The 26,463-nt window shown below is 39.1% G+C and overlaps 1 protein-coding gene across 4 annotated transcripts in view; it reads right to left on the minus strand.

Moving 5' to 3' along the window:
• VPS13B (vacuolar protein sorting 13 homolog B) overlaps positions 1-15,166 on the minus strand; it is an 811,037-nt gene extending 795,871 nt beyond the window's left edge. For all 4 annotated transcript variants that reach the window (XM_045996973.1, XM_045996994.1, XM_045997018.1 and 1 more), the window contains exons 1-2: positions 14,948-15,166; positions 14,335-14,513 (exon numbers count right to left, since the gene is read on the minus strand). In XM_045996973.1, the coding sequence (XP_045852929.1) occupies positions 14,335-14,481 (147 nt within the window). In that variant the 5' untranslated portion in view covers positions 14,482-14,513; positions 14,948-15,166. The remainder of the gene's footprint in view (positions 1-14,334; positions 14,514-14,947) is intronic.
• Between the last annotated feature and the right edge of the window lie 11,297 nt (positions 15,167-26,463).

Raw genomic sequence — 26,463 nt, forward strand, 5'->3', positions numbered from 1 at the left:
CAAGAAATGGTAAAAGTACTAAGTTAGACTCTAATAAGTCAAATATCCATTCTATAACCTTTGGGTCAGCAACTGAAGCAATTTTTAAAACAGCATTATTTAAAAATAACCTAAAGCTAAAAGAATTATTAGAGTGAAAGAGGGACACATTTAGGGATGATTTTTAAGTATGTTGAATAAGATAACACTTAAATTTGTGCACACCTAATAATAATTTCTAGGTATATAAGGTAAAAGTTGGCAAAATTAAAAAGTAGACAAATAATCATATTTGTAGATATTAACAAACCTTAGTAACTGACAGAACAGCAGATATGAAAATCCACATGAATTTACAAATTTTAAGAACACCATTAATTTGAAATAAGTGATATTTATAGAAGACTATAGCAACAACTGCAGAATATACACTTTTTATCAATTGCATATACAACATTTACAAAAATGACCACTTACTGATTCATAAATTATAGTGGATTAAAATAATACAGAGACTATGCAGACCACAGTGGAATTAAATTGGAAATCAGTAACAGAGAGGAGGAGTCAAGATGGCAGAGAAGTAGCAGGCTGAGACTACATCAAGTAGGAGGAGATCAGCTCGATAGCTTATCTAAACATTGCAAACACCTACAAATCCAACGGGAGATCGAAGAGAAGAAGAACAGCAATTCTAGAAACAGAAAATCGACCACTTTCTGAAAGGTAGGACTGGCGAAAAGTGAATCTAAAACGAAGGGAAGATAGACCGCGGAGAGAGGGGCCGGCTCCCGGCAAGCGGCAGAGCGACAAGCACAAAATCAGGACTTTTAAAAGTCTGTTCCACTGAGGGACATTGCTCCAGAGGCTAAACCAGGGTGAAGCCCACGCGGGGTCAGCGTGACCCCAGGTCCCGCAGGGTCACAGAAGGATCGGGGTTGTCGGAGTGTCGCAGAGCTCGCAGGTGTTAGAACGGAGAAGCCGGCTACAGAGACAGAGCCGAGGACTGAACTCTCAGCTCGGGGTTACCTTGAACCGGTCGCAGGCTGGGTGAGCTCGGAGCACGGCTGGAGGCTGGGGATATGGGAGTGATTGGGTGCTGTCCTCTGGGGGCGCACTGAGGAGTGGGGCCCCGGGCCCTCGGCTCCTCCCGGCCGGAGACTGGGAGGCCGCCATTTTCATTCCCGTCCTCCGGAACTCTACAGAAAGCGTTCAGGGAACAGAAGCTCCCAGAAGCGAACCCGAGCAGATTACTTAGTCCAGCCCCCCAGTAAGGGTGGTGCAATCCCGACTCGGGCAAAGACACTTGAGAGTCACTACAACAGGCCCCTCCCCCAGAAGATCAACAAAATATCCAGCCAGGACGAAGTTCATCTATCAAGGAAAGCAGGTTCAATACCTAAAACAGCAGCGGAATTCCAGAGGAGGAGAAAGCAAAGCATGGAACTCATGGCTTTCTCCCCATGATACTTTAGTCTGGCGGTTAATTCAATTTTTTTTCAATTTTTTTTCTTTCTTTTTTCTTCTTCTGCTAAATTTGTTAAAACTTTTACCCTTTTCTTTTTTAACGTTTTTTGACTAGTTTATCTAAAATATATATTTTTTCTTTCTTTTTTATATTTTTTCTTTGTTTTATTTTTTAAATTTTTTTCTTTTTTTTCCCGAACCTCTTTTTATCCCCTTTCTCCCCCCCCCCACAATTTGGGGTCTCTTCTGATTTGGTTACAGCGCATTTTTCTGAGGTCTTTGCCACCCTTTTAGTATTTTATTTGATCCTTCATATCCTCTTATCTGGACAAAATGACAAGGTGGAAAAAATCACCACAAACAAAAGAACAAGAGGCAGTACCGAAGGCTAGGGACCTAATTAACACAGACATTGGTAATATCTCAGATCAAGAGTTCAGAATGACGATTCTGAACATTCTAGCCGGGCTCAAAAAAGGCATGGAAGATATTAGAGAAACCCTGTCTGGAGAAATAAAAGGCTTTCTGGAGAAATTAAAGAACTAAAATCTAACCAAGTTGAAATTAAAAAAGCTACTAATGAGGTGCAATCAAAAATGGAGACTCTCACAGCTAGGATAAAGGAGGCAGAAGAAAGAATTAGTGATATAGAAGACCAAATGACAGAGAATAAAGAAGCCGAGCAAAAGAGGGACAAACAGCTACTGGACCATGAGGGGAAAATTCGAGAGATAAGTGACACCATAAGACGAAGCAACATTAGAATAATTGGGATTCCAGAGGAAGAAGAAAGAGAGAGTGGAGCAGAAAGTCTATTGGAGAGAATTATTGGAAAGAATTTTCCTAATATGGCAAAGGGAACAAGCATCAAAATCCAGGAAGTGCAGAGAACCCCCCTCAAAGTCAACAAGAATAGGTCCACACCCCGTCATCTAATAGTAAAATTTACACGTCTTAGTGACAAAGAGAAAATCCTGAAAGCAGCCCGAGAAAAGAAGTCTGTAACATACAATGGTAAAAATATTAAATTGGCAGCAGACTTATCCACAGAGACCTGGTAGGCCAGAAAGAGCTGGCATGATATATTCAGAGCATTCAACGAGAAAAACATGCAGCCAAGAATACTCTATCCAGCTAGGCTATCATTGAAAATAGAAGGAGAGATAAAAAGCTTCCAGGACAAACAAAAACTGAAAGAATTTGCAAACACCAAACCAGCTCTACAGGAAATATTGAAAGGGGTCCTCTAAGCAAAGAGAGAGCCTAAAAGTAGTACATCAGAAAGGTACAGAGACAATATACAGGAACAGTCACCTTACAGGCTAATAATGGCACTAAATTCATATCTCTCAATAGTTACCTTGAATGTTAATGGGCTAAATGCCCCAATCAAAAGACACAGGGTATCAGAATGGATAAAAAAACAAAACCCATCAATATGTTCCTACAAGAAACTCATTTTAGACGTGAAGACACCTCCAGATTTAAAGTGAGGGGGTGGAAAACAATTTATCATGCTAATGGGCATCAGAAAAAAGCTGGGGTGGCAATCCTTATATCAGATCAATTAGATTTTAAGCCAAAGAGTATAATAAGAGATGAGGAAGGACACTATATCATACTCAAAGGGTCCATCCAACAAGAAGATCTAACAATTTTAAATATCTATGCCCCTAACATGGGAGAACCTAACTACATAAACCAATTAATAACAAAATCAAAGAAACACATCAATAATAATATAATATATAATATATTATATTATATATATTATAAATGATATAATAATAGTAGGGGACTTTAACACTCACTGATATGGACAGATCATCCAAGCAAAAGATCAACAAGGAAATAAAGGCCTTAAATGACACACTGGACCAGATGGACATCACAGATCTATTCAGAACATTTCATCCCAAAGCAACAGAATACACATTCTTCTCTAGTGCACATGGAACATTTTCCAGAATAGATCACATCCTGGGTCCTAAATCAGGTCTCAACCAGTATCAAAAGATTAGGATCATTCCCTGCATATTTTCAGACCACAATGTTCCAGAGCTAGAACTCAATCACAAGAGGAAATTTGGAAAGAACCCAAATACATGGAGACTAAACAGCATCCTTCTAAAGAATGAATGGGTCAACCAGGAAATTAAAGAAGAATTGAAAACATTCATGGAAACAAAATTCATGGAAAACAAATAATGAAAACAGAACAGTTCAAAATCTGTGGGACACAGCAAAGGCAGTCCTGAGAGGAAAATATATAGCAATACAAGCCTTTCTCAAGAAACAAGAAAGGTCTCAAGTACACAACCTAACCCTACACCTAAAGGAGCTGGAGAAAGAACAAGAAAGAAACCCTAAACCCAGCAGGAGAAGAGAAATCATAAAGATCAGAGCAGAAATCAATGAAATAGAAACCAAAAAAACAATAGAAAAAAATCAATGAAACTCGGAGCTGGTCCTTTGAAAGAATCAATAAGATTGATAAACCCCTGGCCAGACTCATCAAAAAGAAAAGAGAAAGGACCCAAACAAAATCATGAATGAAAGAGGAGAGATCACAACTAACACCAAAGAAATACAGACAATTATAAGAACACACTATGAGCAACTCTACGCCAACAAATGTGACAATCTGGAAGAAATGGATGCATTCCAAGAGACATATAAACTACCACAACTGAACCAGGAAGAAACAGAAAACCTGAACAGGCCCATAACCAGTAAGGAGATTGAAACAGTCATCAAAAATCTCCAAACAAAAGCCCAGGGCCAGACGGCTTCCCAGGGGAATTCTACCAAACGTTTAAAGAAGAACTAATTCCTATTCTCCTGAAACTGTTCCAAAAAACAGAAATAGAAGGGAAACTTCCAAACTCATTTTATGAGGCCAGCATCACCTTGATCCCCAAACCAGACAAGGATCCCACCAAAAAAGAGAACTACAGACCAATATCCTTGATGAACACAGATGCAAAAATTCTCGCCAAAATACTAGCCAATAGGATTCAACAGTACATTAAAAGGATTATCCACCACGTTCAAGTGGGATTTATTCCAGGGCTGCAGGGTTGGTTCAACATCCCCAAATCAATCAATGTGATAGAACACATTAATAAAAGAAAGAACAAGAACCATATGATACTCTCAACAGATGCTGAAAAAGCATTTGACAAAGTACAGCATCCCTTCCTGATCAAAACTCTTCGAAGTGTAGGGATAGACGGCACATACCTCAATATTATCAAAGCCATCTATGAAAAAGCCACCGCAAATATCATTCTCAATGGAGAAAAACTGAAAGCTTTTCCGTTAAGGTCAGGAACACGGCAGGGATGTCCATTATCACCACTGCTATTCAACATAGTACTAGAAGTCCTAGCCTCAGCAATCAGACAACAAAAGGAAATTAAGGGCATCCAAATCAGCAAAGAAGAAGTCAAACTATCACTCTTTGCAGATGACATGATACTATATGTGGAAAACCCAAAAGACTCCACTCCAAAACTGCTAGAACTTGTACAGTAATTCAGCAAAGTGTCAGGATATAAAATCAATGCACAGAAATAAGGTGCATTTCTGTATACCAACAACAAGACAGAAGAAAGAGAAATGAAGGAGTCAATCCCATTTACAATTGCACCCAAAACTATAAGATACCTAGGAATAAACCTAACCAAAGAGGCCAAGAATCTACCCTCAGAAAACTGTAAAGTACTCATGAAAGAAATTGAGGAAGACACAAAGAAATGGAAAAATGTTCCATGCTCCTGGATTGGAAGAATAAATATTGTGAAAATGTCTATGCTACCTAAAGCAATCTACACATTTAATGCAATCCCTATCAAAATACCATCCATTTTTTTCAAAGAAATGGAACAAATAATCCTTAAATTTATATGGAACCAGAAAAGACCTCGAATAGCCAAAGGAATATTGAAAAAGAAAGCCAAAGTTGGTGGCATCACAATTCCGGACTTCAAGCTCTATTACAAAGCTGTCATCATCAAGACAGCATGGTACTGGCACAAAAACAGACACATAGATCAATGGAACAGAATAGAGAGCCCAGAAATAGACCCTCAACTCTATGGTCCACTAATCTTTGACAAAGCAGGAAAGAACATCCAATGGCAAAAAGACAGCCTCTTCAATAAGTGGTGCTGGGAAAATTGGACAGCCACGTGCAGAAAAATGAAATTGGACCACTTCCTTATACCACACAAGAAAATAGACTCAAAATGGATGAAGGACCTCAATGTGGGAAAGGAATCCATCAAAATCCTTGAGAAGAACACAGGCAGCAACCTCTTCGACCTCAGCCGCAGCAACATCTTCCTAGAAACATCACCAAAGGCCAGGGAAGCAAGGGCAAAAATGAACTATTGGGATTTCATCAAGATCAAAAGCTTTTGCACAGCAAAGGAAACAGTTAACAAAACCAAAAGACAACTGACAGAATGGGAGAAGATATTTGCAAACGACATGTCAGATAAAGGGCTAGTATACAAAATCTATAAGGAACTTAGCAAACTCAACACCCAAAGAACAAACAATCCAATCAAGAAATGGGCAGAGGACATGAACAGACATTTCTGCAAAGAAGACATCCAGATGGCCAACAGACACATGAAAAAGTGCTCCACGTCACTCAGCATCAGGGAAATACAAATCAAAACCACAATGAGATACCACCTCACAGCTGTCAGAATGGCTAAAATTAACAAGTCAGGAAATGACAGATGCTGGCGAGGATGAGGAGAAAGGGGAACCCTCCTACACTGTTGGTGGGAATGCAAGCTGGTGGCACCACTCTGGAAAATAGCATGGAGGTTCCTCAAAATGTTGAAAATAGAACTACCCTATGACCCAGCAATTGCACTACTGGGTATTTACCCTAAAGATACAAACATAATGATCCGAAGGGGCGCGTGTACCCGAATGTTTAAAGCAGCAATGTCTACAATAGCCAAACTATGGAAAGAACCTAGATGTCCATCAACAGATGAATGGATCAAGAAGATGTGGTATATATACACAATGGAATACTATGCAGCCATCAAAAGAAATGAAATCTTGCCATTTGCGACAACGTGGATGGAACTAGAGGGTATCATGCTTAGTGAAATAAGTCAATCGGAGAAAGATAACTATCATATGATCTCCCTGATATGAGGACATGGAGATGCAACATGAGGGGTTAGGGGGATAGGAGAAGAATAAATGAAACAAGATGGGATTGGGAGAGAGACAAACCATAAATGACTCTTAATCTCACAAAACAAACTGGGGGTTGCTGGGGGGAGGTGGGATTGGGAGAGGGGGAGGAGGTTATGGACATTGGCGAGAGTATGTGCTATCGTGAGTGCTGTGAAGTGTGTAAACCTGGTGATTCACAGACCTGTACCCCTGGGGATAAAAATACATTATATGTTTATTTAAAAAAAAAAAAAAAAGAAAGGATGAATACCCAACTTTTGTAGCAACATGGACGGGACTGGAAGTGATTATGCTGAGTGAAATAAGTCAAGCCGAGAGAGTCAAGTATATATGGTTTCACTTATTTGTGGAGCATAACAAATGACATGGAAGACATTGGGAGATGGAGAGGAGAAGGAAGTTGAGGGAAATTGGAAGGGGAGGCGAACCATAAGAAACTATGGACTCTGAAAAACAACCTGAGGGTTTTGAAGCGGCGGGGGTGGGAGGTTGGGGGAACCAGGTGGTGAATAATGGGGAGGGCACGTATTGCATGGAGTACTGGGTGTTGTGCAAAAACAATGAATACTGTTACGCTGAAAAAATAAATAAATTAATTAAGAAATCAGTAACAGAAAAATAATGGAAATTAATAATTTTCTGAACAAAATAATGAAAAAACAACATACGAAATTCTATGACATAAAGTTAAGTAGAGGGCAAAAATAATTATATGCATTAAATACATGTATTTCAATAGAAATACATGTATTAAATGTATGTATTTCAATAGAAATACATGTAGTAAATGTATGTATTAAATGCATGTCTTTCCATAGAAATACATGTATTAAATGTATGTATTAAATGCATGTATTTCAATAGAAAAACATAGCAGGAAAAAATAAATATGACAGAAGCTTCCACCTCAGGAAGCTAGAGAAAACAGTCAATCAAATCCAAAGGAAGTAGAATGGGAAAATAAAAAAGCAACAACAACAAAGATCAGAAAAATCAGTTCTTTGCAAATAAAATTAATAAAACCCTAACAATATTGATGATGAAGATACAAATCACTAGTATCAGTAAGGAAAAAACATCACAACAGATCCTAGATTTTTTTTTTTTTTTTTTTTTAAAGATTTTATTTATTTATTTGACAGATAGAGATCACAAGCAGGCAGAGAGAGAGAGAGAGGAGGAAACAGGCTTCCTGCTGAGCAGAGAGCCCGATGTGGGGCTTGATCCCAGGACCCTGAGATCATGACCTGAGCCGAAGGCAGCGGCTTAACCCACTGAGCCACCCAGGTGCCCCGATCCTAGATTTTTTAAAAAAATAAGTCAACTTTAAACTGCACCAAAAAGGGGCACCTGGGTGGCTCAGTGGGTTAAAGCCTCTGCCTTTCGCTCAGGTCATGATCCCAGGGTCCTGGGATCGAGCCCCGCATCGGGCTCTCTGCTTGGCAAGGAGCCTGCTTCCTCCTCTCTCTCTCTCTGCCTGCCTCTCTCCCTACTTGTGATCTCTATCTGTCAAATAAATAAATAAATAAATCTTTAAAAAAAAAAAAACAAAAACACTGTCGGTGGAAGTATAAATTGGTGCAATTTAAAAAAAAATAAAAAATAAAATAAAATAAATAAACTGCACCAAAAAAACCAACTTTATGGCTTTACATACAGACAATTCTGAGCAGGTGCAGGAAATTTTTCCAGTAAGGGCCAGATAGTATATATTTAAGGTATTTGCCATGTACTCTGTCCCAGCTACTCAACTCTGCCATTTTAGTTTTCAAAAGCTGCCAAATAGCTGTGCTACAATAAAATTTTACTTATAAAAGCAGGTCCAAGCCATTGTTTGCTGAACACCAGTTTTGAAGAAATGGAGAAATTTAATGAAAACATAACTAACCAAAACTAACAAAAGAAGAGATAAATATCTAAACAGTCCTATATCTGCTAAGAAATTAAATCATGGGGGTGCTTGGGTGGCCCAGTCCATTAAGTATCAACTCTTGGTTTCAGCTAAGGTCATGATCTCAGGGTCGTGAGATGGAGTTCCAAGTTGGGCTCCATGCTCAATGCAGTCTGTTTGTCCATCTCCTCCTCCTCCTCCTCCACCCCAACACCCTGCAAATAAATAAAATCTTTAAAAATCAGGTATTTAAAACTTTCCGACTAAGAAAAGCATTGACCCACATGACTCCAGGAGATTCATTTTTCCTAAGATTTAAAAAACTAGTAAAAGAACAAAGTTGGAGATTACACACATACTGATTTCAAAACTTACTACAAAGGTATGGTATTCAAAACAAAGTGATACTGACCACAGACCTATAAACCACCAAGGGAACTACATTGAGAGCCCAGAAATAAACCCTCACATCTATGGCCAAGTGATTTTCAAGAAGGGTGCCATGGCCATTGAAAGGGGGAAAGGACAGTCTTTAACAAATGTTACTGGAAACATCTTTTTTTTTTTTTTTAAAGATTTATTTATTTATTTGACAGAGAGAGATCACGAGTAAGCAGAGAGGCAGGCAGAGAGAGGAGGAAGCAGGCTCCCCGCTGAGCAGAGAGTTCGATGCGGGGCTCGATCCCAGGACCCTGAGATCATGACCTGAGCTGAAGGCAGAGGCTTAACCCACTGAGCCACCCAGGTGCCCAACAAATGTTACTGGAAAAGTAGACACCCACTTATAAAAACAAATGAAGTTGGATCCTGTCATAGGTATGTTGTAGATCGCTGGGAGCTGGTAAGAGAGAATAGTAAGTTACTGGATCAACGGGTATAGAGGTTCAGTTTGGGAAACCAAAAACTTACTAGAGATGGATGGTGGTAATGGTTACACAACAACATAAATGTTACCAATGCCACATACCTATACAATAAGAAAATGGCAAAAATGGTAAATATTGGTATGTGTATTTTACCAAATTAAAAACTAATACCAATCTTACACAAACTCCTATATTAAAAAAGGAAATACCTATTAATTAATGAAGCAAAATATCTATGCTAATCCAAGCCAGATAAGGATACTGCAAGAGATCACAGACCAGAATCACTTATAAACATAGCTGCTATAAAACCAAACAAAGATTTAGCAAATCAAAGCTAACACATAAAAAGGTTAATACACAGTAAGTATGGGTTTATACCAAGAATTCAAACTCCATCTAAAAACTCAAATTCACCACATTAACAGAATAAAAGAAAAAATCAGATAAACTCACTAAATGTAATATTTGATAAAATTCAAACCCATTCATGATTTTTAAAAACCTGTAAAAGGAGGAACGAAAGAGCAATTCCATACCCAGTAAAGAGTATTTACAGCTACCAACACGCTTAATAGTAAGATATTGAGCACTTTCACACCGAAGGTGGGAACAAAAAAGAGTATTTTCAAGCTGTCTACTCCACACTGCCATAAAGAAATAAAATGTACAAGCACTAGGGCGCCTGGGTGGCTCAGTGGTTTAAGCCTCTGCCTTCGGCTCAGGTCACGATCCTAGGGTCCTGGGATCGAGTCCCTCATCAGGCTCTCTGCTTGGCGGGGAGCCTGCTTCCTCCTCTCTCTCTCTCTCTCTCTCTCTCTGCTTGCCTCTCTGCCTACTTGTGATCTCTCTCTGTCAAATAAATAAAAAAAATCTTAAAAAAAAAAAAAGAAATAAAATGTACAAGCACTGGAAGATGTAAAACCATCACTATTTGCAAATGGCAGGACTGTGTACATAGGCAATCTAAAAGAAAACACTAAATCATACTACACAAGCTAGGACACTGAATGGAAGGCCAATGTACTAAAACAACTGTATTTCTGTGTACTGGTAATGTACTTAGAAAATGAAATTTAAGAAATAATGCTCCTTATAACAAAAAAAATCATATTAAAGAAATAGGTGCAAGGCCTTTCTTTAAAACTTCAAATCATTGCTGAGAAAAATTGAAGACCTAAAAATACACAAAGCAATGGTCTGTACCAGGATTAAAAAAATTCAATACTACATTAACACAATATGTATTAATGTTAATCCGTCCCAAATTAATCTATTGATTTCATGTAACCTCAACAAAAATGTCAGTGGGTTTCCCCTTTAGGGGGAGATTAATTCTAAAATTTACAAATTGAAATTAAAATGTATGGACCTACAATAGTTACAAGGAAAAAAGAACAAAGTTATACAAATTACTCTATGAGATATCAAAACTTACTGTAAAAGATAGTATGTAATGACACAAGAACAGACAGACTACTGAGCAGATAAAGAGTTCAGAAATAAATCCACACACCATTATAACAACATGATTTGCAATAAGACTTACTGCAATTCAGTAGAAAAAGAATGGTTCAACAAATGGTGTGGACTGAGTATCAAAGAGAAAAAACTGCATTTTGACCTCTACTTCACACTTGCAGAAAAATTTTAGATAAATCAAAGAAAATAAAACTTCTAAAAGAAAACAAGAGATGGACGGCAGTATGCAAAAGAATGAAACTGGATCACTTTCTTACACTATACACAGAAATAAATTCAAAAGACCTAAATGTGAGACAGGAAACCATCAAGATCCTAGAGGAGAACATGGGAGGCAATCTCGCTGACCTTGGCCATAGCAACTTCTTACGAGACACATGTCCAAAGACAAAGGAAACTATTGAGACTTCATCAAATTAAAAACTTCTGCATAACAAAGGAAACCATTAACAAAACTAAAAGGCAACCTATGGAATAGGAGAAGATACTTGTAAATGGCATATCTGATAAAGGATTAGTATCCAAAATATGTAAAGAACTTATAAAAGCCAACATCCAAAAAACAAATAATCTGATTAAAATGGACAGAAGACATGCATAGGCATTTCTCCAAAAAGACATACAGATAGCCAACAGACACATGATAAGATGTTCAACATCACTCACCATCAGGGAAATGCAAATCAAAACCACACTGAGATACCACCTCACACATGTCAGAATGGGTACACTCGACAACATAACAAACAACAGGTTTTACTGAAGATGTGGAGAAAAGAGAACCTTCTTGCACTGGTGCTGGGAATGTAAACTGGTGTGACCACTCTGGAAAACAGTATAAAGTTTTAATAATCCACCGAGTACCCAATGATCCAGCAATTGCACTACTGGGTATTTAACCCAAATGATACAAAAATACTAATTTGAAGAGATACACGCACCCCAATGTTTACAGCAGCATTATCAACAACAGCCAAATTACCTAAAGAGCCCAAATATCCATCAACTGATAAATGGATAAAGGAGATAGATATAGCTATTTATATCTGTACATACATAATGGAATATTATTCAGCCATAAAAAAGAATGAACACTTTTGCCATTTGCAACAGCACGGATAGAGCTAGAGTGTATAACACTAAGTGAAGTAAGAGTCAGAGAAAGACAAACACCACATGATCCCACCGATACGTGGAACTTAAGAAACAAAACAAAGGAGTAAAGGGGGGCAAAAAAGTAAAGGAAGGCAAACCAATTAACAGAGAATAAACCAATGCTTACCAGAGGGGTGGGAAGATGGGTTAAACAGATGATGGGTATTAAGGAATGCACTTGTCATGATGAGCATGGGGTGATTAAAATAAAAACAAAACAAAACAAAAAAAGAGTATCTTCATGTCCCCGGAATAAGCAAAAATTTCATAAAACAAAGGAAAAGACTGACAACTTGGACCTCAATGAAATTACAAACTTCTATTCATCCAAAGATAATTTTTAGTGTAAAAAGCCACACCACAGACTGGGAGAAGATATTGCAAAATATATCTGGTGACGGATTCATTTCCAAAATATGTAAAGAACTCCTCCACATCCATTTAAAAAACCCAACTTTTTTTTAAAAAGGCAAAAGAATTACAGACTTTACAAAAGAGGATATTCAAATAGCCAATAAGCAGCACGTGAAAATTAGCCATTAAGGAAATGCAAGTTTAAACTGAGATACCACCAAACATCCACCAGAAAGGCTAAAATTAAAATAACAAACATGCCAAGTAATACCAAAAATTTGAAGTAACTAGACCTCTCATCCACTGCTGGTAAGGTTCACCATTGGTAAGAATGGAAATTGAGGGGCGCCTGGGTGGCTCAGTGGGTTAAGCCTCTGCCTTCAGCTCAGGTCATGATCCCAGAGTCCTGGGATCGAGCCCCGCATCGGGCTCTCTGCTCAGCAGGGAGCCTGCTTCCTCCTCTCTCTCTCTCTGCCTGCTTCTCTGCCTACTTGTGATCTCTGTCTGTCAAATAAATAAATAAAATCTTAAAAAAAAAAAAAAGAATGGAAATTGATACAATCACTTTGGAAAACTACTTGGCAGTATCCATCAAAGCTAAACATGTACATACCTCAGTATACACCTAAGAGAAATTAATACCTATGTCCACCAACATACACAAACAAGAATGCTCACAAGAACTTTCTTCATAACAGCCAAAAGTAGAAGCCACCCAAACATACATCAATGGGAAAATTGTGATAAGCCAACAAAATACAAGGCAATACAAAGAACTACAGCTCTTTAACAAGAGTTAATTTTAGCCATAAAGGTTAATAAGATTAACAAGAGTTAATCTTAGCCATAAAGTTAAACAGCCAGACACAAGTGTTTCCAATTTATTAAGGTTCAAGAACAACAAGTATAATATCTTCATGTTGAGAAAAGTCAGATAATAGTCACCTGTTTTAGGGGGTAGGGACACTGATTTGCAATGGGAAGCCATTTAAGGTGCAGGAAATATTCTATTTCATCTCCACAGTGGTTACACACGTGCATACATACATAAAAACTGACCCATACACTTAGGACTTGTGGTCATTTCTAAAATAGGAAAATATTAAGATAATTAACCTTGGAGAGAAGACGGAAAAGGAACCAAGAGTATATTTCTTAGTGATACTCAATAATAGAGGGAGCAGTGGAATATAAAAATGAACTTTCACTATTAGATTAAGACTTCCCTTATCTCCTAAAAAGCAGTTGGTCTGGCTCTTCTGAGTTTCCAGATAATTTTTGTATCTTCAGGCCTAAGAGAGTTGCCTGGCATATGTTAGTAATAAATGTCCTCAGTGGGTTAATAAACATATGAACTTTAATGTTACGGTTCATTTACATCAGACCTTACTCAAGTTAAAAGAAAAAAAAAAACCTAAAAAGTGAATAAGTAGTAAGTTTTCAATTTTACTGGCATCCTCAATCTGTTTCTGCTCTATTCTGAGAATGTCATGTTCTCTTTCCTACTAAGAGAAGTCCCTTGCTGTCTTTCAGACCCTTCCATTCCCCAAAAAGGAAAATGGGAATATAATATTTTCCAGCTTCATAGAGAAATCTTAGCAATGTATATTAGTATATCCGGTAATGCTTCCGAATTAAGCAGACCGAACAATTCTGACAAGAACAATGAAACTGTTTTCTAATCTATTGAGGCACGTTTCGGTAATCCAATTCTAACAAACCATCACTAGTAACAAACCGCGGAAAAAAAAAAAAAACTTCCGTAAAGGCAGGTCTGTAGTTTCAGGGTAGTCTAAAATACTTTAACAGAAAATTTAAGTTTTTAAAGCATAAAGCCGAAGTGCAGGAAACAAGGGATTATTACTAAACTAGAGGAAACTGTTTCCAGTTCGTGACAGCTAGACAGCTTACCTGTTCCAGCACATCCAACTTTAACTCCAGCTTGCTGAGAACCACGTCTCCACCCCATAGTGAAAGCTGTAGATCTGACGGCTTTAAATTCTTGATGTAGCGATTCACATAGCTCATTAAAATTGGAGTCACATATGACTCCAGCATCTTTTAAGGTGCAGAGGAGTCAAAGCCAGAAGCTGAAGGGGGTAAAGGCAAACACAAGAAGGAAGTGAGTCGGCAGAGCAGCGAAGGAAAAAGCATTTCTCAGGAGGGACTGAAGAGGCCGAAAAGCAACAGTCCCCACCAAAGCAGCAGCTCGCCCCCTCCCAGAAGCCGAAAACACAAGAGAATTCCCTGCTCCAGCTGCAACTTCCTCACTAGTAAAAACTCCCCTCAACTCGCCTGGCGAAGGGTGAGAGGAATAAACTAATGAACTGAAGAGAGCAGATCCCCAAGAATGGCAGAAAGAAGGGAACGAGATCCCCTTTGGCCGCCGCAACCCTTCACTAGCCCAGCCTCCCCACGAGGCCCTCGCCTGCCGGAACCCAGCCGGATCTACCACGGTAGAACCTGGGCTAGAACCAGGCCAGCTCCCGCCTCTGGCTGTCCTGCCCCCTCCGCTGACACTCACGCCAAAGAGTAGGGTGGCTTCCTCTCCACCTCCCGGTACCCGGCACCCGCCCCCAGCGGCGGCGCAGCTCGGGTACTGCGCCACTTCCGGGTGTTACCGACTTCGGTGCTTCAAACAAACTGTCCCTCCACCGCCACCCCTCGGCTCCCGAGCGGGGCGGGAGTTTCCAAGCTGGGGCAGCCAGCCCCGCGTCTTGTAGGAGACTTCTTGTGCCGGGCTAGCCTGCGTCCCCGCTCCGACCCCGCCGGCGTTTTAGGACAAAGCTCTAGGAAACGCGTGAGGGAGGTGGGCGGACCGGTAAAGCGGGAACACCGGCGATCCGGAAGTGGCGCTAGGTCCCGGGAGAGAGCTGGTGTAGGTAGTGGAGGTCGTGTCCGGGTTGCGAAGCGCCGAGGGCCCGAGGGCAGGAGGAGAAAGAAAATGGGTACTGGTGTTTAAAGCCCTGGAAAACAAGCGGCTGTTGTTTTTCTTGGGAAATGGAAGGCCTGGGGAGAGCAACGTGGGTTCAGTGGGCAAGGCAGCAGCCTTAAGGCCGCAGGTAGGAGCAGGGGAGTTCGGAGGCGGGGGGCAGATTTAAATTTAGATCCGAGGTTCATTTGCTGCCAAAAGGTCCGAGTAGTGGAGAAAATGAAGGAATAGGTGCGTTATTTAGGGGAACGCATTTTGACCAAACGTGGAGACTAGCTCTCGCGTTCTTTGGCAAAGGAGTGGTTAAGTATCCCTTCATGTGCTGATGCGGGGGCGGTGAAGGAATGGCCAAAGAGGAGATTTTGAAGAACCTTTAGATTGCAGGGTTATGTGGGACTTAAGAAAAGCAGTGGGAATATCAGAAGGAAGGATAGAAAACTCCTAAAGATAAAGTGAAAAGAAATAACTAATAAGGAATTCAAGAGTTTTAAGAGGCAGTGTTGGTTTTATTAGGCTGAAATGAATGTATAAAATACTACCTTTCCTTCCAATACTTTTCAAACTAACAACAATCAAACTCTAACACCTAACTCGGAAAAATAACACACTGGGCTTAAAAGAGTAGCATAGGACATGCTCCCTGATTTTTTACCAGTAACGTCTGCAGAAAACAACTACCACCGCGTTTTGAAAATGGACTTTACTTACAAAGTGATTAAAATGCCCACTCCACCAAAAAAATTTAGGAAACGGGGTGCCTGGCTGGCTCAGTCCATACACCATGACACTCTTGACCTCTGGGTTGTGAGTTTGAGCCCCACATTCAGTGTGAGAATTATTTAAAAAATAATTTCCAATATTGTTGCATTTAATAAATATTCCTAAATTTTTTAAGCTCTTCACTGGAATTCAAGTTATGATTTCTTGGAAGAGCATTAGAAAATGCAATAGAAAAGAGGCGTGAGAATGGCAAAGTATTTAGATGTATTATGTTAATGAAAATAAGTTTCAAAAGAAAAAAGCAGCTAATGGCTAATTCAGAGCAACTGTCCCCTCACAAAAAGCCTTGATGAATAACCCAAGTAATCTAGGTCTTATTAAAACCCATTGAATTAGCCAAGTGAATTAAGAAATTTCTTAGTTATCTATTTCACTTGGAAAGCAAACAGGTTGAAGCCCTGACTCAGAAATCTTATCTAAAAAGTCTCTACAGTTCTAGAACTACAAGTCTTGTTACTCTTCTAGAGAAAAGGGGCCTAGTCCCACATTGTCAACAACACCTGTTGCTCCTTGTTTTGTTGATTTTAGCCATTCTGACAGGTCTCAATTTAATGTGAAAGAGCAGTACACTAATACAAATTTAGATTTGTTCTACTATGCCCTATAAACGAAATAATTATGGTATATTTTTTGTTCTATGCCATTTTTCTTTTGGAGCCAACAAGATACTTGCCAAATTCCTGCCTTGGGAAAATTATTTGGTCATTGATTGTTTTGTTTGGTTGGTTTTAAGAATCAAAAGTGGTGGTTTTCAACCTGTATTCTATTGCACTGTGTTCTGTAAAAAGTCACAATAATTGTTTCTCTGAATTTTTATTTAAAGTCCAGTTAACACAGTGTAATGTTACTTTCAAGTGTAGAATGTAATGATTCATCTCTTAGATGCAATACCCAGTGCTAATCACAACAGGTGCACTCCTGAATACCCATCACCTATTTAACCCATCCCCCCAACTCCCCTCTACTAACTGTTTCTTCTTTATATTTAAGAATCTGTTTTTGGGGGCACCTGGGTGGCTCTGTCGGTTAAGCGTCTGCCTTTGGCTTAGGTCATGATCCCAGGGTCCTAGAATTGAGCCCCACATCAGGCTCCCTGCTCAGCGGAGAGCCTGCTTCTCCTTCTTCCTACTTCTGCTCTCTATCTGTCGAATAAAAAAAATCTTTAAAAGAAATCTGTTTTCTTGATTTTCTTCTCATTCCCCGCCATGTTCATTTGTTCTGTTTCTTAGATTCCACATATGAGTGAAATCATGGTATTTGTCTTTCTCTGACTGACTTACTTCCCTTAGCATCATACTGTCTGTCTCCATCCACGCCATTGCAAATAGCAAGATTTCGTTCTTCTCTATGGCTGGGTAATATCCCATTATGTGACATATATCACATCTTTTTTTTTTGTCAGTCCATGGACACTTGGGCTCCTTCCATAATTTGACTATTGTAGATAATGTTGCTATAAACATCAGGGTGGATATATCCCTTTGAATTAGTATTTTTGTATCTTTTGGCTAAAAACCTAGTAGTGTGATTGCTGCATGTATTTGATATATTTAAGAGAACTGCACATTTTTAAAAGATACCGGCATTGTTTTCAGGGGTCTATAACTCAGGTACAAAAAAGACAATGAATGCTAGCTCTGAATTAAGAATTTTAGTACAGACTAACTGGTACACTTTAAGATTCTTTCATGATAATTGCTGAGAATCCCTAGGACCTGGATTGTAGAGTAGTTCTATATTTAACTTTTTGAGGAATCTCCGTACTGTTTTCCAGAGTGGCTGTACCAGTTTGCATCCCCACTAATAGTGCACAAGGGGTCTCCTGTCTCCACATCCTCACCAACACCTGTTATTTCTTGTGTTCCTGATTATAGCCATTCTGACAGCTGTGAAGTGAGATCTCATCATAGTTTGATTTGTATTTCCCTAATGATGAGTGATGTTGAGCATCTTTTCATGTGTCTGTTGGCCATGTGTATGTCTTCTTTGGAAAAATGACTGCCTGTCTTCTGCCTATTTCTAAAATTGGATTATTCGATTATTCAGTGTTGAGTTCATAAGTTCTTTATATTTTTTGGATACTAATCATTTATCAGATATGTCATTTGCAAATATCTTCTATTCCATAGGTTGCCTTTTAGTTTAGTTGATTGTTTCCTTTGCTATGCAGAAATTATTTATTTTGATGAAGTCCCTATAATTTATTTTGCTTTTGTTTCCCTTGCCTCAGGATATATATCCAGTAAGAAGCTGCTTTGGCCAATGTCAAAGAGGTTACTGCCTGTGTACTCTGGGATTTTGATGGTTTCCTCTCTCACATTTAGGTCTTTTTTTTTTAATATATAGTTTTTTTATTTTTTATTAAATAATGTATTATTAGCCCCAGCAATACAGGTCTGTGAATCATCAGGTTTACATACTTCATAGCACATACCTTCCCCAATGTCCATAACCCCATCACCCTCTCCCTACCCCCCTCTCCCCGGCAACCCTCAGTTTGTTTTGTGAGATTAAGAGTCTCTTATGGTTTGTCTCCCTCCCGAACCTATCTTGTTTCATTTATTCTTTTCCTACCCCCCAACCCCCCCAAAGTTGTATCTCCACTTCCTCATATCAAGGAGATCATATGATAGTTGTCTTTCTCTAATTGACTTACTTCACTAAGCATAATACCCTCTAGTTCCATCCACGTTGTTGCAAATGGCAAGATTTCATTTCTTTTGATGGCTGCATTATATTATATACATACATATACATTATATTATATACATACATATATATTTCTTTTGATGGCTGCATTATATACATATATATACATTATATACATACATATATATATTTCTTTTGATGGCTGCATTATATTATATACATACATATATATGTATATGTGTGTATATATATATATATATACCACATCTTCTTTATCAATTCATCTGTTGATGGACATCTAGGTTCTTTCCATAGTCTGGCTATTGTGGACATTGCTGCTATAAACATATAAACATTCGGGTGCACGTGCCCCTTTGGATCACTACATTTGTATCTTTAGGGTAAATACCCAGTAGTGCAACTGCTAGGTCGTAGGGTAGCTCTATTTGCAACTTTTTGAGGAATTCCAGGATGTTTTCCAGAGTGGTTGCACTAGCTTGCATTCCCACCAACAGTGTAGGAGGGTTCCCCTTTCTCCTCATCCTCGCCAGCATCTGTCATTTCCTGACTTCTTAATTTTAGCCATTCTGACAGCTGTGAGGTGGTATCTCATTGTGGTTTTGATTTGTATTTCCCTGATGCCGAGTGATGTGGAGCACTTTTTCATATTTCTGTTGGCCATCTGGATGTCTTCTTTGCAGAAATGTTGTTCATGTCCTCTGCCCATTTCTTGATTGGATTTTTTGTTCTTTGGGTCTTGAGTTTGCTAAGTTCTTTATAGATTTTGGACACTAGTCCTTTATCTGATATGTCATTTGCAAATATCTTCTCCCATTCTGTCAGTTGTCTTTTGGTTTTGTTAACTGTTTCCTTTGCTGTGCAAAAGCTTTTGATCTTGATGAAATCCCAATAGTTCGTTTTTGCCCTTGCTTCCCTTGCCTTTGGCGATGTTCCTAGGAAGAAGTTGTTGCGGGTGAGGTCGAAGAGGTAGCTGCCTGTGTTCTCCTCAAGGATTTTTTTTTTTTAATTTCTTTTCAGCATAACAGTATTCATTGTTTTTGCACCACCCCCAGTGCTCCATGCAACACGTGCCCTCCCTAATACCCACCGCCTTGTTCCCCCAACCTCCCACCCCCTGCCCCTCCAAGACCCTCAGGCTGTTTCTCAGAGTCTATAGTCTCTCATGGTTCACCTCCCCTCCTCAAGGATTTTGATGGATTCCTTTCTCACATTGAGGTCCTTCATCAGTTTTGAGTCTATTTTCGTGTGTGGAATAAGGAAATGGTCCCGTTTCATTTTTCTGCATGTGGCTGTCCAATTTTCCCAACACCATTTGTTGAAGAGGCTGTCTTTAGTCCATTGGACATTCTTTCCTGCTTTGTCGAAGATTAGTTGACCACAGAGTTGAGGGTCTATTTCTGGGCTCTCTATTCTGTTCCATTGATCTATGTGTCTGTTTTTGTGCCAGTACCATACTGTCTTGATGATCACAGCTTTGTAATAGAGCTTGAAGTCTGGAATTGTGATACCACCAACTTTGGGGTTCTTTTTCAGCATTCCTCTGGCTATTCAAGGTCTTTTCTGGTTCCATACAAATTTTAGGATTATTTCTTCCATTTCTTTGAAAAAAATGGATGGGATTTTGATAGGGATTGCATTAAATGTATAGATTGCTTTCGGTAGCATAGACATTTTCACAATATTTGTTCTTCCAATCCATGAGCATGGAACATTTTTCCTTTTTTGTGTGTCTTCCTCAATTTCTTTCATGAGTACTTTACAGTTTTCTGAGGGTAGATTCTTTGCCTCTTTGGTTAGATTTATTCCTAGGTATCTTACGGTTTTGGGTGCAATGGGATTGACTCCTTAATTTCTTTTCCTTCTGTCTTGTTGTTGGTGTAAAGAAATGCAACTGATTTCTGTGCATTGATTTTATATCCTGATACTTTACTGAATTCCTTTAGAAGTTCTAGCAGATTTGGAGTGGAGTCTTTTGGGTTTTCCACATATAGTATCATATCATCTGCAAAGAGTGATAGTTGGACTTCTTCTTTGCTGACTTGGATGCCTTTAATTTCCTTTTGTTGTCTGATTGCTGAAGCTAGGACTTCTAGCCTTCTATGTCTAGACTTCTGTGTTGAATAACAGTGGTGATGATGGACATCCCTGCCATGTTCCTGACCTTAGTGGAAAAGCTCTCAGTTTTTCTCCATATAAAATGATATTTGTGGTGGGTTTTTCATAGATGTCTTTGATGATATTGAGGTATATACCCTCTATCCCTACACTTTGAAGAGTTTTGATCAGGAAAGGATGCTATACTTTGTCAAATGCTTTTTCAGCATCTATTGAGAGTATCATATGGTTCTTTTTCCTTCCTTTATTAATGGATTGTATCACATTGATTAATTTGCAGATGTTGAACCAACCTTGCAGCCCTGATATAAATCCCACTTGGTCGTGATGAATAATCCTTTTAATTTACCGTTGGATCCTACTGGCTAGCATTTTGGTGAGAATTTTCACATGTTTTCATCAAGGATATTGGTCTGTAATTCTGTTTTTTGATGGGATCTTTATCTGGTTTTGGGATCAAGGTGATGCTGGCCTCATAAAATGAGTTTGGAAGTTTTCCTTCCGTTTCTATTTTTTGGAATAGTTTCAGGAGAATAGGAGTTAATTCTTCTTTAAGTGCTTGGTAGAATTCCCCTGGGAAGCCATCTGGCCCTGGGCTCTTGTTTGTTGGGAGATTTTTGATGACTGCTTCAATCTCCTTACTGGTTATGGGTCTATTCAGGTTTTCTATTTCTTCCTGGTTCAGTTGTTGTAGTTTATACATCTCTAGGAATGCATCCATTTCTTCCAGAGTGTCAAATTTGTTGGCATTTAATTGCTCATAATATGTTTTTATAATTGTTTGTATTTCTTTGGTGTTGGTTGTGAACTCTCCTCTCTCATTCATGATTTTATTTATTTGGGTTCTTTCTCTTTTCTTTTTAATAACTCTGGCCAGGGGTTTATCAATCTTATTAATTCTTTCAAAGAACCAGCTCCCAGTTGTGTTGATTTGTTCTTTTGTTTTTTTGTTTGTTTGTTTGTTTCTATTTCATTGATTTTTGCTCTGATCTTTATTATTTCTCTTCTCCTGATGGGATTAGGCTTTCTTTGTTGCTCTTTCTCCAGCTCCTTTAGCTGTAGGGTTAGGCTGTGTATTTGAGACCTTTTTTGTTTCTTGAGAAAGGCTTGTACCGCTATATATTTTCCTCTCAGGTCTGCCTTTGCTGTGTCCCACAGATTTTGAACCGTTTTTTCATTATCATTTGGTTCCATGAATTTTTTCAATTCTTCTTTAATTTCCTGGTTGACCCATTCATTCTTTAGAAGGATGCTGTTTAGTCTCCATGTATTTGGGTTCTTTCCAGCTTTCCTCTTGTGACTGAGTTCTAGCTCTGGAGCATTGTGGTCTGAAAATATGCAGGGAATGAGCCCAATCTTTGGGTACTGGTTGAGTTCTGATTTATGACTCAGGATGTGATCTACTCTGGAGAATGTTCCATGTGCACTAGAGAAGAATGTGTATTCTGTTGCTTTGGAATGGAATGTTCTGAATATATCTGTGATGTCCATCTGGTCCAGTGTGTCATTTAAGGCCTTTATTTCCTTGTTGATCTTTTGCTTGGATGATCTGTCCATTTCAGTGAGGGGAGTGTTAAAGTCCCCTACTATTATTGTATTATTGTCGACATGTTTCTTTGATTTTTTTTCTTAATTGGTTTATATAGTTGGCTGCTCCCATGTTAGGTGCATAGATATTTAAAATTGTTAGATCTTGTTGGACAGACCCTTTGAGTATGATATAGTGTCCTTCCTCATCTCTTATTATAGCTTTTGGCTTAAAATCTAATTGATCTGATATAAGGATTACCATCCCAGCTTTCTTTTGATGTCCATTAGCATGGCAAATTGTTTTCCACCCCCTCGCTTTATTTTTTTTTTAATTTATTCATTTGACAGAGAACACAAGTAGGCAGGGAGGCAGGCAGAGAGAGAGAGAAGCAGGCTCCCCACTGAGCAGAGACCCTGATGCGGGGCTCAATCCCAGGACCCTGAGATCATGACCTGAGCCAAAGGCAGAGGCTTTAACCCACTGAGCCACCCTGGTGTCCCCACCCCCTCATTTTAAATCGGGCGGTTTCTTTGGTTCTAAAATGAGTTTCTTGTAGACAGCATATCAATGGGTTTTATTTTTTTATCCATTCTGATACCCTGTGTCTTTTGATTGGGGCATTTAGCCCATTTACATTCAGGGTAACTATTGAGAGTTATAAATTTAGTGCCATTGTATTGCCTGTAAGGTGACTATTGCTGTATATTGTCTCTGTTCCTTTCTGGTCTACTACTTTTAGGCTCTCTCTTTGCTTAAAGGACCGCTTTGAATATTTCCTGTAGAGCTGGTTTGGTGTTCACAAATTCTTTTAGTTTGTGTTAGTCCTGGAAGCTTTTTGTCTCTCCTTCTATTTTCAATGATAGCCAAGCTAATTATAGTATTCTTGGCTCCATGTTTTTCTCGTTTAGTGCTCTGAATATATCATACCAGTTCTTTCTGGCCTGCCAGGTCTCTGTGGATAAGTCTGCTGCCAATCTAATATTTTTACCATTGTATGTTACAGACTTCTTGTCCTGGGCTGCTTTCAGGATTTTCTCTTTGTCACTAAGACCTGTAAATTTTACTATTAGATGATGGGGTGTGGACCTTTTCTTATAGATTTTGAGGAGGGTTCTCTGACCCTCCTGGAATTTGATGCTTGTTCCCTACGCCATATTAGGGAAATTCTCTACAATAATTCTCTCCAATATACCTTCTGCTCCCCTCTCTCTTTCTTCTTCTTCTGGAATCCCAATTATTCTAATACTGTTTCATCTTATGGTATCATTTATCTCTCGAATTCTCCCCTCATGGTCCAGTAGTTGTTTGTCTCTCTTTTGCTCGGCTTCTTTATTCTCTGTCATTTGGTCTTCTATATCACTAATTCTCTCTTCTCCCTCAATTATCCTAGCAGTAAGAGCATCCATTTTTTATTGCACCTCATTAATAACGTTTTTTATTTCAACTTGGTTAGATTTTAGTTCCTTTATTTCTCCAGAAAGGGCTTTTATTTCTCCAGACAGGGTTTCTCTAATATCTTCCATGCCTTTTTTGAGCCCAGCTAGCTCCTTGAGACTCATCATTCTGAACTCTAGATCTGACATATTACCAATGTCCATATTGATTAGGTCCCTAGCCTTCGGTACTGCCTCTTGGTTTTTTTGCTTTTGTTTTGTTTTGTTTGTTTGTTTTGTTTTGTTTTGTGTGGTGAGTTTTTCTGCCTTGTCATTTTATCCAGATAAGAATATATGAAGGAGTGAATAAAATACTAAAAGGGTGGCAAAGACCCCAGGAAAATATGCTTTAACCAAATCAGAAGAGACCCCAAATTGTGGGGGATAGAAAGGGGGTAAAAAGAAGTTCAGAAAAAAAAAATTTAAAAAAATAAAGAAAAAATATAAAAAAGAAAATATATATATTAGACTGGTGAATAGAACAGAATCACCCACTTAATTTTGGGAGCATTTTGGTCTCTTAGAAGAAACTACCTCCCAAGATTTTAAAGAATGAATATAGATAGGTAAATATATAGATAGATATAGATATATATAAAAATAAAGGTAAATATGATGAAGGGATGGAATATGTCTATAAGGATGAAAAAAAATTTAATTTCTAAAAAAGGAGTTGATAAGTTGGTTGGAAGAATAAAGAAAAAGAAAGTGGAGAGAATTTGCTCAGGCTGGAGACTAGAGCAAAGCCCTGTGCTAGATTTAAAGTATATTTTGATCTATTAGAAGAAGTTGTATCCCAAAATATTTTAGAAGAAAAAACCCAATGTGTATACAAAAAATAAAGTTTGATACAATGAAGGATAAAATATGACTATAATAATGAAGCTTCAAAAAATATTTTTATGAAAGGTATTGTTTAGATAAACTAGTTAAAAATGTTAAAAGGAAAGTAGAAGTTAAAAATAATTTTAGCATAAGAAAAAAATGAAATAAAAAAATAATTAACTTTGCAAAACTAAATAATGCTGGGGAGAAAGCCATGGATTCCATGCTTTGCTTTCTCCTCCTCTGGAATTCCACTGTTCTTCTTGGTAAGTGAATTGGTCTTGGCTGGATTTCTTGCTGATCTTCTGGGGAGGGGCCTGTTGTAGTGTTGCTCAAGTGTCCTTGCCTGAGGCGGAATTGCACCGCCCTTACTAAGGGCCGGGCTAAGAATCCATTCAGTTCACTTTTGGGAGATTTCATTCCCTGAACGCTCTCCATAGAGTTCCGGAGAATGGGAATGAAAATGGCGGCCTCCCAATCTCTGGCCCAGAGGAGCCAAGAGCTCGGGGCCCCACTCCTCAGTGCACCCTCGGAGAAAAGTGCTCAATCACTCCCGTCTCCCTGGCCTCCAGCTGCGCTCCAAGCTCACCCAGCCTGTGACCAAGCGTCTTTGTCTCTAGCACACAGCCCTGCCTGGAGTCTCCAAACCCAGAATATCCCTGCATTCTTCCAGGGGGGTCTCCCCGGATCTTATGGGGTCTCTGCTCACAGAGCAGTGGTCTGACTGTGCCATGGATCACAGTTTAAGGTAACCCCAAGTCGAGAGCTCACTCCTCAGCTCTGACTCTATAGCTGGCTTCCCCGCTCTAACACCTGCAGGCTCTATGACACTTAGATACCCCCAATCCTTCTGTGACCCCGCAGGACCTGAGACCACACTGTCCCCACATGGGCTTCACCCCAGCTTAGCCTTTGGAGTGATGTCCCTCAGTGGAGCAGACTTTTAAAAGTTCTGATTTTGTAGGGGCGCCTGGGTGGCTCTGTGGGTTAAGCCTCTGCCTTCAGCTCAGGCTGTGATCCCAGGGTCCTGGGATCGAGCCCCACATCGGGCTCTCTGTTCGGCAGGGAGCCTGTTTCCCCCTCTCTCTCTGCCTGCCTGTCTGTCTACTTGAGATCTCTCTCTCTCTGTCAAATAAATAAATAATCTTAAAAAAAAAAAAGTTCTGATTTTGTGCTCTGTTGCTCCACTGCTTGCCAGGAGCCAGCCCCTCCCCACGTGGTCTATCTTCCTGACACTTCAGATTCACTTCTCCACAGGTCCTACCTTTCAGAAAGTGATCAATTTTCTCTTTCTAGAATTGCTGCTCTTCTTCCCTTCGATCTCCTGTTGGAATTGTAGGTGTTCGGAATGGTTTGATAAACTATCTAACTGATCTCCTGCTACCTGATGTCATCTCAACCTGCTACTTCTCTGCCATCTTGACTCCCTCACATTTAGGTTTAATCCACTTGAATTTGTTTTGTGTATGGTTTAAGAAAGTGGTCCAGTGTCATTCTTTTGCATGTTATTGTCCAGTTTTCCCAGCACCATTTATTGAAGAGACTATCTTTTTTCCATTGGACATTCTTTCCTACTTTGTTGAAGATTAATTGAGCTTATAGTTGTGGGTTCATTTCTGGGTTTCCTATTCCGTTCCACCAATCTATGTGTCTATTTTTGTGCCAGTATCATAGTGTCTTGATCACTATAGCTGAATTCTGAAGTCCAGAATTGTGATGCCTCCAGCTTTGCTTTGCTTTTTCAAGTTGCTTTG

This window comes from Meles meles, chromosome 1, assembly GCF_922984935.1.
Source record: "Meles meles chromosome 1, mMelMel3.1 paternal haplotype, whole genome shotgun sequence".
Lineage (NCBI taxonomy): Eukaryota > Metazoa > Chordata > Mammalia > Carnivora > Mustelidae > Meles > Meles meles.